This window comes from Mobula birostris, chromosome 2 (assembly GCF_030028105.1).
Source record: "Mobula birostris isolate sMobBir1 chromosome 2, sMobBir1.hap1, whole genome shotgun sequence".
In the NCBI taxonomy this organism is placed as follows: Eukaryota; Metazoa; Chordata; class Chondrichthyes; order Myliobatiformes; family Myliobatidae; genus Mobula; species Mobula birostris.
The window spans coordinates 26,573,479-26,586,570 of NC_092371.1; the positions used below are offsets into that span (position 1 = coordinate 26,573,479).

The window sequence follows — 13,092 nt, forward strand, 5'->3', positions numbered from 1 at the left end:
GCTGCATCTCGGTGGAATGAGTCTCTGGCTGAATGTACTCCTGTGCCCACCCAGTACATTATGTAGTGGATGAGTGACATTGACCAAGATGGCATGCAACTTAGACAGCATCCTCTTTTCAGACACCACCATGAGAGAGTCCAGTTCCATCCCCACAACATCACTGGCCTTACGAATGAGTTTGTTGATTCTGTTGGTGTCTGCTACCCTCAGCCTCCTGCCCCAGCACACAACAGCAAACATGATAGCACTGGCCACCACAGACTCGTAAAACATCCTCAGCATTGTCCGGCAGATGTTGAAGGACCTCAGTCTCCTCAGGAAATAGAGATGACTCTGACCCTTCTTGTAAACGGCCTCAGTGTTCTTTGACCAGTCCAGTTTATTGTCAATTCGTATCCCCAGGTATTTGTAATCTTCCATCGCTTGTGTTTTGGCTCTGTATTCTACATCCTGTAGAAATACATTGAAATAAACCTGTGTTAACCCAGCTGCTCTCCTTTGATGCTCTAACAAATTCAACAGAGTACAGAGAACCAACAAATCAGCCTTTCCATTACCATCCAAACCTTCTTGCAATACATCTAGACTGGGGATGAGCCTGGGGCTCACAGAGTAGGGTGGAAGTGAAATTGACACTGGGTTTCAGTCCCGAGAACTGGGATCAATGGTGAGCCTGGCTCTGGATCCCTGACTCCAGGAGTGAGATCGATAAAGAGCCTGACGCCAAGCCTTTGTCTGCAACAATGGGACTTGACACTGGGTTCCAAAAATGTCACTGATAGCCTGAGATCAGACTTTGGTGTTATGGTTAATAACAAGCCAGCAATTAAAGGAAATTGCTTTATTGCAAAAGAATTTGAGTAAAAGGCTAGATATTTCTTCCTCCAGATATGTGATTTTAACTATCAGAAGGAGAGCTGAATATGTATCCAAAGGAGTCATGGTTATGGGGCAAGAACAGGAAGATGGAGTCCAGCAGAGAGCTGTAACCTTACTGTGATTGCTGTTCCAGCACAAACCCCACCCATCCTATGTTTCCAATCTCAAACCCCTGTTTCACTACTCAATCCTCTCTGTTCTCCCTCATGCTGCTCCTCACAATCTTCTGAAGACCATAAGACATAGGAGCAGAATTAGGCCATTCAGCCCATCGAGTCTGCTCCACCATTCCATCATCCTCACGCATTCTTCTAAATTGTAGTGAGTACAGGCCCAAAGCTGCCAAACGCTCCTCATATGTTAACCCCTTCATTCCTGGAATCTTCCTTGTGAACTTCCTTGATTATGGGAAGCAAGGACATGGCAGACCAAATGAATAATTACTTTAGTTCTGTCTTCACTAAGGAGGACATAAATAATCTTCCGGAAATAGTAGGGGACAGAGGGTCCAGTGAAATGGAGGAACTGAGGAAAATACATGTTAGTAGGGAAGTGGTGTTAGGTAAATTGAAGGGATTAAAGGCAGATAAATCCCCCGGGCCAGATGGTGTGCATCTCAGAGTACTTAAGGAAGTAGCCCAAGAAATAGTGGATGCATTAGTGATAATTTTTCAAAATTCTTTAGATTCTGGACTAGTTCCTGAGGATTGAAGGGTGGCTAATGTAACCCCATTTTTTAAAAAAGGAGGGAGAGAGAAACCGGGAATTATAGACTGGTTAGCCTAACATTGGTGGTGGGGAAACTGCTAGAGTCAGTTATCAAAGATGTGATAACAGCACATTTGGAAAGCGGTGAAATCATCGGACAAAGTCAGCATGGATTTGTGAAAGGAAAATCATGTCTGACGAATCTCATAGAATTTTTTGAGGATGTATCCAGTAGAGTGGATAGGGGAGAACCAGTGGATGTGGTATATTTGGATTTTCAAAAGGCTTTTGACAAGGTCCCACACAGGAGATTAGTGTGCAGACTTAAAGCACATGGTATTGGGGGTAAGGTATTGATGTGGATAGAGAATTGGTTGGCAGACAGGAAGCAAAGAGTGGGAATAAACGGAACCTTTTCAGAATGGCAGGCAGTGACTAGTGGGGTACCACAAGGCTCAGTGCTGGGACCCCAGTTGTTTACAATATATATTAATGACTTGGATGAGGGAATTAAAAGCAGCATCTCCAAGTTTGCGGATGACACGAAGCTGGGCGGCAGTGTTAGCTGTGAGGAGGATGCTAAGAGGATGCAGGGTGACTTGGATAGGTTAGGTGAATGGGCAAATTCACGGCAGATGCAATTTAATGTGGATAAATGTGAGGTTTGGTGGCAAAAACAGGAAAACAGATTATTATCTGAATGGTGGCCGATTAGGAAAAGGGGAGGTGCAACGAGACCTGGGTGTCATTATACACCAGTCATTGAAAGTGGGCATGCAGGTACAGCAGGCGGTGAAAAAGGCGAATGGTATGCTGGCATTTATAGCAAGAGGATTTGAGTACAGGAGCAGGGAGGTACTACTGCAGTTGTACAAGGCCTTGGTGAGACCACACCTGGAGTATTGTGTGCAGTTTTGGTCCCCTAATCTGAGGAAAGACATCCTTGCCATAGAGGGAGTACAAAGAAGGTTCACCAGTTTGATTCCTGGGATGGCAGGACTTTCATATGATGAAAGACTGGATGAACTAGGCTTATACTCGTTGGAATTTAGAAGATTGAGGGGGTATCTTATTGAAACGTATAAAATCCTAAAGGGATTGGACAGGCTAGATGCAGGAAGATTGTTCCCGATGTTGGGGAAGTCCAGAACGAGGGGTCACAGTTTGAGGATAAAGGGGAAGCCTTTTAGGACTGAGATTAGGAAAAACTTCTTCACACAGAGAGTGGTGAATCTGTGGAATTCTCTGCCACAGGAAACAGTTGAGGCCAGTTCATTGGCTATATTTAAGAGGGAGTTGGATATGGCCCTTGTGGCTAAAGGGATCAGGGGGTATGGAGGGAAGGGTGGTACAGGGTTCTGAGTTGGATGATCAGCCATGATCATACTGACTGGCGGTGCAGGCTCAAGGGGCTGAATGGCCTACTCCTGCACCTATTTTCTATGTTTCTATGTTTCCTCTGGACTCTGTCCAATAACAACACATCTTTTCTGAGATATGGGGCCCAGAATGTTGACAATACTCCAAGTGAGGCCTGACTAGTGTCTTATAAAGCCTCAGCATTATCTCCTTGCTTTTATATTCTATTCCCCTTGAAATAAATGCCAGCATTGCATTTGCCTTCTTTACCACAGACTCAACCTATGAATTAACCTTACATGAGGACTCCTAAGTTCCTCTGCACCTCTGATATTTGAACCTTCTCCCCATTTATATAATAGTATTCACTACTGTTTCTTTTATCAAAATGCATTATTATACATTTCCCAACACTCTAATCCAACTGTCAATTTTTTGCCCATTCTTCCAATTTGTCTAAGTCCTGCTGCAATCCCAATGCTTCCTCAGCACTACCGATCCCTCCACCTATCTTTCTATCATCTGCAAACTTTGCCAAAAACATTCCCACCACCTAAGTAACGCTGAGAGTTAGTGGACAAAGACAGTTGTATGCAATCAAATTTTGCTGCCGGAGAAAAGTGAGGTGGCTGGTGTATGTAAATTTGAAACAGACCTTTTTATATCTAGCCTATTAATACTCAATGTTGCCAGTTTTTCTGCATCCCTTAGTGAGATCTACATTGTGCATGGATGTGCTTTCTTTTATCCCCAGCTGGTTATCTGAAAGTTCTACGATTAACAAAAGAAAAAGCTCATTTTATACCACAATAGGTAAGAAGAAAAGGATTTAGGGAAATATTTGCTCACACATGGAGTAAACTCCATTTCAGGTGATCTTGTCTGCTGTTACCATGTAGTTGCATTGCTGCTCCAGGTTAGATAGAGCACAGGAAACATTCTTTGGGACCTTGTTCAGTGGAGCCTGGAACAGAAGGGATTTAGATTTTATTCCAGTCAGAGTCAGAATGAATTCAGCTTAGAGAGGCTCATGTCAGGATTGTAAACAGAGGACTTGTTGCCCTTGTCCTGATGCCTTGTGTTTACTGAATCGATCATGAATTGTTACACTCAGTAACTTCATGTTGCAGATCAGGTTCTGTATTACAATGTCAACTTAATAAACCTTCAGTTCAGGGGATAACCTTTATGCCAGGCACACACATAGCTAAACCTGTCCATCTCCTCTAATACATGGATTAGATCCGGAATTGCAAAGCAGGACGCTTTTATTAAAGCCCATCCTCTAATCTCCCACTGAAATTCAAGAGGCTAAGCCAAAATCCAGCTTTGCCTCTGAAATGTTTTAGGAGGTGTATGGTCTCCTAATGTTTCAACATAAATTTCAGAAACAACACTTCCTCTTTGAAAAGCTGGCAGTTTCATTGTTTCAATGCAGTACAAAAAAAACAAGTTAAAGAACACGTATTAAAAATACAATAAATATAAATACGTACAATAGATTATATACATATATTGATTGTATGTCCATAAAGTGACGCTAGATACAGGAGTGTCTGTATACAAGGTGACTCTGACAAAAGAATGATAAAGTAGTGGTGGTTGGGAATGTGGAGGGGAATCTGCCTTTTTCTGCTTGCGGAATGTTTTTGAGTCTGGTGGTCCTGGCGTGGATGCTACATTGCATCCAAGCTGATGGAAGTAGGACAAACAGTCCTTGAGTAAGGTGGATGGGATCCTTCATGATATTGAAGTCCTTTTTCAGGCACTTTTCTGTATACATGTCCTTGATGGCCCGGGGCCTGGTGCCGGTGATGCGTTGGGCAGTTCTGTCTACGCATTGTAGAGCCTTCCTGTTCGCTGTTTTTAAAAAGCTTACATTTACAAATCTTTATTTAAAAATGTCATAATTAAGGACAACGGTCAATTTGCCTTCCCTATTACTTGCTTCATCTGCATATTAGTCTTCAGTGACTTAAGTATAATTATACGCCTATCCTTTGAACGTCAACATTACAAATTTTCTCAACATTTTAAAATACTTTGCTTTTCAGCGTAATGCGCTTGCATAACGCCACTATTTTCCAGATTTCAACCTTACTCTTGCAAAATCACTTTATACATCTTTATATATCTTTATATCCCCTTCAAATTATCTTCCTATCACATTCCCACCAATTTTGTATTATCAGCACACTCGCAAACACGGCATTCCGTCTCCCCAGTTAAATAGCTTGGTGAAGATTTATAGATTTTGACCCGAAGCCTGCCGTAGCATACTTGTCGTGGCGTGCAAAACAGAATAAAGATCCTTTTCCCCCATTTAACATTTTAACCTTCTAGGCTATTGCTTAATACCAATACAATTCCTACTAAGGACTTTATTCTAATTTAAAAAGGTGCTGCTGGTTACGCTCTGCGAGTTCATATAGCTTGAACCAGGGAGAGGGGCGTGGTCTTACTGCGTCCAGAAAGAGGCGGGGCGAGGCTGATGACGAAGCGGGGCGGGGATAGCGGTTGCCCAATCAGGGGAAGGCAGACCCCTGCGTGAGGCTGCGCGGTGCGCCTGTTTTGTTTCCGTGGAGCTGTGCCCATATTGGTTTGTGGATCTGTGATGGGTTGCGACGGAGGAACCATCCCTAAGCGCCATGAATTAGTGAAGGGTCCCAAGAAGGTGGAGCAGGTGAGGAGCGGCTCGCGTTCTCTCTCCCCCCTCCGGTCACGTCTGTGGTTTCAGCCGGCGCTCTGGACTAGACTTTTTGAGGAGGCTGCTGGTGCGGAGTTAGGCCGTAGCGGAGGGACTCGAGTTGTCGGGGTTACCCGGAGCTCCGGACTTGGTGTCGGTCCGCAGACCAAGGAGAGGGTCTATGGTGGCTGTAATTTTCTGGCTTCGTGAAAACAGAACAAGCTGGAAAAAAACAGATTGTACACGCCAGTGAGAATGCTCTCCACAATACATTTGTAGACATTTTCAAGTATTTTAGCTGTTTACAATATATATTAATGGTTTAGATGAGGGAATTAAAAGTAACATTAGCAAATTTGCCGATGACACAAAGCTGGGTGGCAGTGTGAAATGTGAGGAGGATGTTATGAGAATGCAGGGTGACGGACAGGTTGGGTGAGTGGGCAGATACATGGCAGATGCAGTTTAATGTGGATAAATGTGAGGTTATCCACTTTGGTGGTAAGAACAGGAAGGCAGATTATTATCTAAATAGAGTCAAGTTAGGAAAAGGGGAAGCACAACGAGATCTAGGTGTTCTTGTACATCAGTCACTGAAAGCAAGCATGCAAGTACAGCAGGCAGTGAAGAAAGCTTAATGGCATGCTGGCCTTCATAACAAGGAGAATTGAGTATAAGAGCAAAGAGGTCCTTCTGCAGCTGTACAGGGCCCTGGTGAGACCACACCTGGAGTACAGCATGCAGTTTTGGTCTCCAAATTTGAGGAAGGACATTTTTGCTATTGAGGGAGTGCAGCGTAGGTTCACAAGGTTAATTCCCAGGATGCAGGATGATGGGACTGTCATATGTTGAAAGATTGCAGCAACTGGGCTTGTATACTGTGGAATTTAGAAGGCTGAGAAGGGATCTTATTGAAACATATAGGATTATTAAGGGATTGGACACGCTGGAGGCAGGAAGCATGTTCCCGCTGATGGGTGAGTCCAGAACCAGAGGCCACAGTTTAAGAATAAGGGGTAGGCCATTTAGAACGGAGTTGAAGAAAAACTTTTTCACCCAGAGAGTGGTGGATATATGGAATGCTCTGCCCCAGAAGGCTGTGGAGGCCAAGTCTCTGGATGCTTTCAAGAAAGAGATGGATGGAGCTCTTAAAGATAGCGGAATCAAAGGTTATGGGGATAAGGCAGGAACTGGATACTGATTGTGGATGATCAGCCATGATCACAGTGAACGGTGGTGCTGGTGCGAAGGGCCGAATGGCCTACTCCTGCACCTATTGTCTATTGACAAGCAAAATCTCCTCAAACTCCTGCTGTCTTGTCTTCTTTATAGCTACATCGATATGTTGGGACCAGTCTAGGTCCTCAGAGATTGCTCACTCTCACCACTTTGTTCCCTCTATGAGGATTGATTTGTGTTCCCTCATCTTAGCCTTTCTGAAGTCCACAATCGGCCCTTTTTAGTCTTGCTGACGTTGAGTGCAAGGTTGTTATTTGTGCCACCACTCAACGAGCTGGTATACCTTGCTCCTGTACATCCTCTCAGTACCGTCCTGAGATTTTGCCGACAATGTTTGTATCATCCGCAAATTTATAGATGGTGTTTGAGTATGCTTAGCCATACAGTCATGGGTATAGAGAGTAGAACAGTGGGCTAAGCACACATCCCTGAGGTGTGCCAGTGTTAATTGTCAATGAGGTGGAAATGTTATTACCAATCTGTGCAGATTGTGGTCTTCCGGTTAGGTTATGGAGCTTTTTGATCAGAACTGTACGAATGATGGTATTAAGCACTGAGCTATAGTCAATGAATAGCATCCTGATATAGGTATTTGTAATGTCCAGGTGAACCAAAGCCGTGTTGAGAAAGCCATTGAGATCATGTCTGCTGTTGACCTATTGTGAAAGGCAAATTACAGTGGGTCTGGGTCTGCTGAGGCAGTAGTTGATTCTAGTCATGACCAACCTCTCAAAGCATTTGATCACTGTAGATATGGGCGCTACTGGCTGATGGGCATTAAGGCAGCTTACACTGCTCTTCTCGGGCACTGATATAATTGTTGCCCTTTTGAAGCAGTTAGATACTTCTGACTGTAACAGAGATTGAAATGTTCTTTGAATCCCCCACCAGCTGTTTGGCACAAGTTTTCAGAGCCTTACCGGGTACTCTTATCGGAGCCTGCCATCTTGAGTGGATTCACCCTCCTGAAAGACAGCCTGACATCGGCCTATGAGACAGAGATCACAGTGTCACCAGGTGCAGCAGGAATGCTCAGCGCTGTAGTTTTATTCTCCCTTTCAAAGCTGGCATAAAAGATGTTGAGTTCATTTGGTAGTGAAGCATCACTGCCATTCATGTATTGGTTTTCATTTTTTAGGAAGTGATGTTGCATCGGATGTCACCTCCACCCTGTTCAAAATTGTTTCTTAGGTCTTGAAATAGCCCTCCCCAAGTCATGCCTGGTTTCGTGTACAGACCTGGGTTGCCAAACTTAAATGCAACAGATCTAACCTTCAGCAGACGATCCTCCTGGTTCATCCAGGGCTTTTGATTTGTGCACATAGTCAGTTTTCATAGGCGCACACTCATCCACACATGTTTGAATGAAGTTGTTTTTAAAAGTCAAAATTGAGTTTATCCCCATATACGCAGGTACAATTAAATAGTCACTTACAGCAGCCTCCTCTTCTCCCCCTCCCCTGTCATCCCACTGATTTCAAATATGCTCACCAGACTTGTCTGTAGTCTTTTATCCAAGATCATTTGAAAGTCCAATTGCATTGGTCTCACTAGCTCAGACTTATTTGTAAAACTTGCTCTTAAACATTCATGTTTGTTTTCCATAATTAGTCCTTGATTATCAAAATGATTTTTCCCCCAAATGTTTTTGATCATCAAATAATATAATATTCATCAAATTATTTTGTAATCACTGATTTCATTTCTTTTTGTGCCTTATTTTTAAAGTATAACATTTGAAGTTCTACATTTGAAGTCCTTTCATTATTCTGCTCTCTGGTAATCAGAAGCTTGTAGTCAGGAAATCTGAAATTCCTATTGTTACTTCCCTCAACAGCCTTAGAATCCTTGGTGTAGACAAGAGGAAATCTAGGTCAGGCAGCATCTGCAAAGGCAGAGCAGAGTCTCGTAGACATCGCTCTAGACTCTAGAGCCACCTGTTCAGTGTGTAATGAGGGCATTTAGAGAAAACACACAAAGAAAGTTGTAAAATACAGAACTGCAAGTAATGCCCAGTTGATCAAACAGTGCTAACTGAGATTCCCTCTGTCTTACTGTCACCTTAGGAAAGGTTTTGCTTTCACTATTCTATGCGCTAAAGTGTTCCATTTGTTACACTTTGCTTATTTTTAGCTATGTGCAGTCACCAACCATTTCACCAACTTGTCCAGTTACACTTCGTTGTAGAAAAGCAGCATTTTTCAAGTATTGCTGCAGGTGAACTTCCTTGCCATTTAATGTCTTCATTTCAGTTGTAAGGCCCTCTGATTGCATCTTTTCAAACCCCTAATTTCTTGCCTTTCCCTGTAACCAAAGATGAACTTAGTGGCATGCCTTTTCACTGCCTCCTTTAATTGAATATTTCTTTTTGTCATGAGGTTTTTAAAACAAAAACAGAGCGCAGTACTTGAGGTACACTCCAAAGGAGCTTTGTGCAGATTTTGCATGTTATTTAATGGATAGCCAACTAATTGTTAACTCGGCACTGAACTTGGACTTGATGCCTTTTAATTATTTCTGAATTTTTATCTTATTTCCTATCCTTGGGTGCTACGGTAGTAGGGGTTAGTGTGATGCCGTTACAGCTTGGAGCATTTTGGAGTTCAATTCTGATGAGGCCAATCTGTTGCTGGGGTTTCATAGCTGGAAAGGTCTACTCCACCCCTAAACAAATAAATAAATCTTTGCTAACCACTTTTCCCAGACATTGGAAATACCTTCTTGTTTAATCAAGAGGATCAGAATCAGTTTTATTATCACTTACAAATGTTATGAAATTTGTTGTTTTGCGGTAGCGGACCAATGCAAGATATAAAAATTACTTCATAAATAAGTAGTCCAAAAAACAGATAACAAAATAGTTCAAAGATTTATGAACTGTTCAGAAATCTGATGGCAGAAGGGAAGAAGCTTTTCTTCAAGCGATGAGTCTTCAAGCACCTGTACCCCCTTGTGAAGGGGCATGTTCCAGAAGGTGAGGACCTTTAACAATGGATGTCGCCTTCTTGAGGCACTACTTGAAGATGTCCTCTGGCAGGGAGGGTTATGCTTGTGGTGGAATTAGCTGAGTCTACAGCCCTGTAAACCCTCTTGTGATCCTGTGTGTTGGAACCTCTGTACCAGACTGTGGTGAAACCAGTCAGGATGCTGTCCACCGTACATCTGCAGAAATTTGCAGGAGTCTTTGACATACCAAATCTCAAATTCCTGATGAAGTAGAACCGCTGGTGCGCCTCATAATTTCGTCAATGGGTTAGACTGAAGGTGGGCAAAGTACACGTACTGGAAACAGTTTTGCCCTTTTAATTTATGCATATTACAAAGGATTTTTCTTCATCTTATTCAGCAAACTATTCTCATAAATTTGTGACACATCTTAGGATAATGACCAGCTGAAATTTCATGGGGTTGTACATGAAAATGTAGCAGGGAATTAAGCACAAGTTTTAAATGTTCCTGCAGAATTCCATTGATTATTAACCTTTAAATAGCTGGTTTGTGCACAGTTAGGAATCAGAAAACCTGGACATCCCAGATAGTTGTCAAAGCTTAATAGCATTATGAGGAATAATTTTAGGATAAATCAGGTGGGGATGGATTATAGCTGGAGGGCCATTAATGAGAAGGCATAGATTTCAAATCAATGAAGGATCCAGATGAGAGTTTTCTTTGTGTGACAAATGTATTACAGCCTGAAAGTAGGTCGCAAGCTGATATAGTTGCATTTCAAAACAATGCAATTGGGTAAATACTTGGAAATAAACAGAAGGAGAAAAACTACTGCATGAATGATACGATCGTTAGTATACTAGATGGGCTGATTTTTTTTTGCATTGTTTCCATTACTTTATAGCAACTAGTGTGTTAGTAGTGGATTCTGTTGTTTTAGCATGCTGTATTTTTAAACATTTTTTTTTTCTCAGGCTGATAAAAATGCATCATTGGTTGCCCGCTGGAATTACTGTGCCATCAGTCAGACACCATTGAGGAAACCCATTGTCGCCTGTGAGCTTGGCAGGTAGGAGCTAAACCAGGTGTTTGGAGTGTTTTCTAGACTTTTCTTGTAATCCCAAATGCTGTTTGTGAGCAAGGAATCTTGGTATTTTTGTGTACCTCATTCTTGCTCAATGAGGTTATTATTCTGATGTATAATCTTGGGAAGGTATACTGTATTTTTGAAAGAATTCTGCCAACAATGGCAGTTATGGTATTTTACCATTCAGGAGAAATTATTACCTTGTCATGTACTGCCAGTACTACACATACTGTATACCAGTGGTCCCCAACCACCGGGCCGCAAAGCATGTGCTACCGGGCTGCGAGGAAACTATATGATTTGGCGGTATGAAACGATATGAGTCAGCTGCACCTTTCCTCGTTCCCTGTCACGCTCACTGTTGAACTTGAACGCACGTGAGGTTATTATGCACGCGAGGTCATCGGTCGGTCATTAACCTACAACTACTCGATGAATAAAAAAACAAACGTCGCTTGAGAGTTTCTTTGGAAGAGGTGGTAGGGGAAAAAGGCCTAACGATGATGATAACGCAGAGACAGCTGAGGCTGAGACTGCAAAAAAGAAAGCTTCCTTCAACAGAAAATACAATGAGTCGTATATAAAATATGGCTTTAATGCAGTGGTCCCCAACCTTTATTGCACCGCGGACCGGTTTAATATTGACAATATTCTTGCGGACTGACCGACTGGGAGGGTGTTCAAGTAGGGTTAAACTCACCTCAACATGTCTTTTACAGTTAGGGTTGCCAACTTTCTTAGTCTGAAATAAGGGACAAAAGTAGCAGTCAAATCCCAGGACACTTTACCCCAGGAAAGACTACCATGACCATGAAGCCTTGCGTGGGCGCCTGTGTACGCATGCGTGACATGCGCATGTGATGTGCACATGCGCATACGTGCCGATTTTTTTCCCCCACAAATTGGTTTTGCCTTCATCTTCCCGACTATACTGTACATTATTTCTACTTTATATAGGCTGTGTTTATTATATCATTCCTGCTTTTACTGTATGTTAGTGTTATTTATTTTTGGTTTTATGTGTTATTTGGTATGATTTGGTTATTTTTTTGGGTCTGGGAACGCTCAAATTTTTCCCATATAAATTAATGGTAATTGCTTCTTCGCTTCACGCCATTTCGGCAAAAAAGGTTTCATAGGAACACTCTATCTTAGCGGGGGAAATACGGACAAGGGCGGTCCCATATGGGACAAACTAATTTAGCCCAATATACGGGATGTCCCGGCAAATACAGGACAATTGGCAACCCTATGTTCAAGTTCAACAGTGCGTGACAGGGAATGAGGAAAGGTGCAGCTGACTCAGATTGTTTCCTCATGGCCCGGTGGTTGGGGACCGCTGCTTTAATGCGGTGACTCTCACGCTCCAAACCCCCGTGTGTCATATGTGGAGACAAGCTGTCTAATGAGGCAATGAAGCCCTCAAATCTGCTTCAGCGCCTTGAGTCCAAGCACCCTACACTTAAAGACAAACCCGTTGAGTTTTTTGAGCGGAAAAAACGTGAGCAAGAAGGACAGAAGCAAGTGCTGAGAGCCACCACCTCCACAAATGCTGCTGCTCTGAGAGCGTCGTACTTAGTGGCTAGCCGTATTACTAAGGCTAAGAAGCCTTTCACTGTTGGTGAAGAATTGATTCTGCCTACTGCCAAGGACATGTGCCGTGAACTGTTGGGAGAAGCTGCAGCTAACAAGATGGCACAGATTTCTCTTTCAGCTACCACAGTTTCAAGGAAAATCGACGACATAGCGGAGGACATCGAAGCACAGCTGTTGGAACGGCTTAACGAGTCACTATGGTATGCTATCCACGTCGATGAATCTACCGTTTTCGACAACAAGACAATACTGCTGGTTTATGTGTGGTATATATTTCAAGACGATGTGCACGAGGATATGTTGTGTGCACTGCTGCTGCCAACTAACACAACTGGGGCAGAGCTATTCAAGTCTTTGAATGACTACGTCAGGAAAACTGGACTGGTCATTCTATGTTGGAATATGCGCAGACGGGCCTGCAGCTTTGACTGGACGGCTGTCTGGTTTCACTACCCGAGTCAAAGAGGTTGCTCCTGAATGCCAGTCTACACAGTGTCATACACAGGGAAATGCTGGCTAGCTGAAAAATGACACCTGATCTTAACAACGTGTTGAGTGACGTTGTTGAAATTATCAATCACATCAA

General features: G+C 42.9%; 1 protein-coding gene across 1 annotated transcript in view; it reads left to right on the forward strand.

Moving 5' to 3' along the window:
* Positions 1-5,485: 5,485 nt before the first annotated feature.
* Positions 5,486-13,092, forward strand: part of rtf2 (replication termination factor 2) — a 65,860-nt gene continuing 58,253 nt past the window's right edge. The window contains exons 1-2 of the mRNA XM_072239057.1: positions 5,486-5,632; positions 10,798-10,892. Coding sequence (XP_072095158.1) covers positions 5,564-5,632; positions 10,798-10,892 — 164 coding nt within the window. The 5' untranslated portion in view covers positions 5,486-5,563. The remainder of the gene's footprint in view (positions 5,633-10,797; positions 10,893-13,092) is intronic.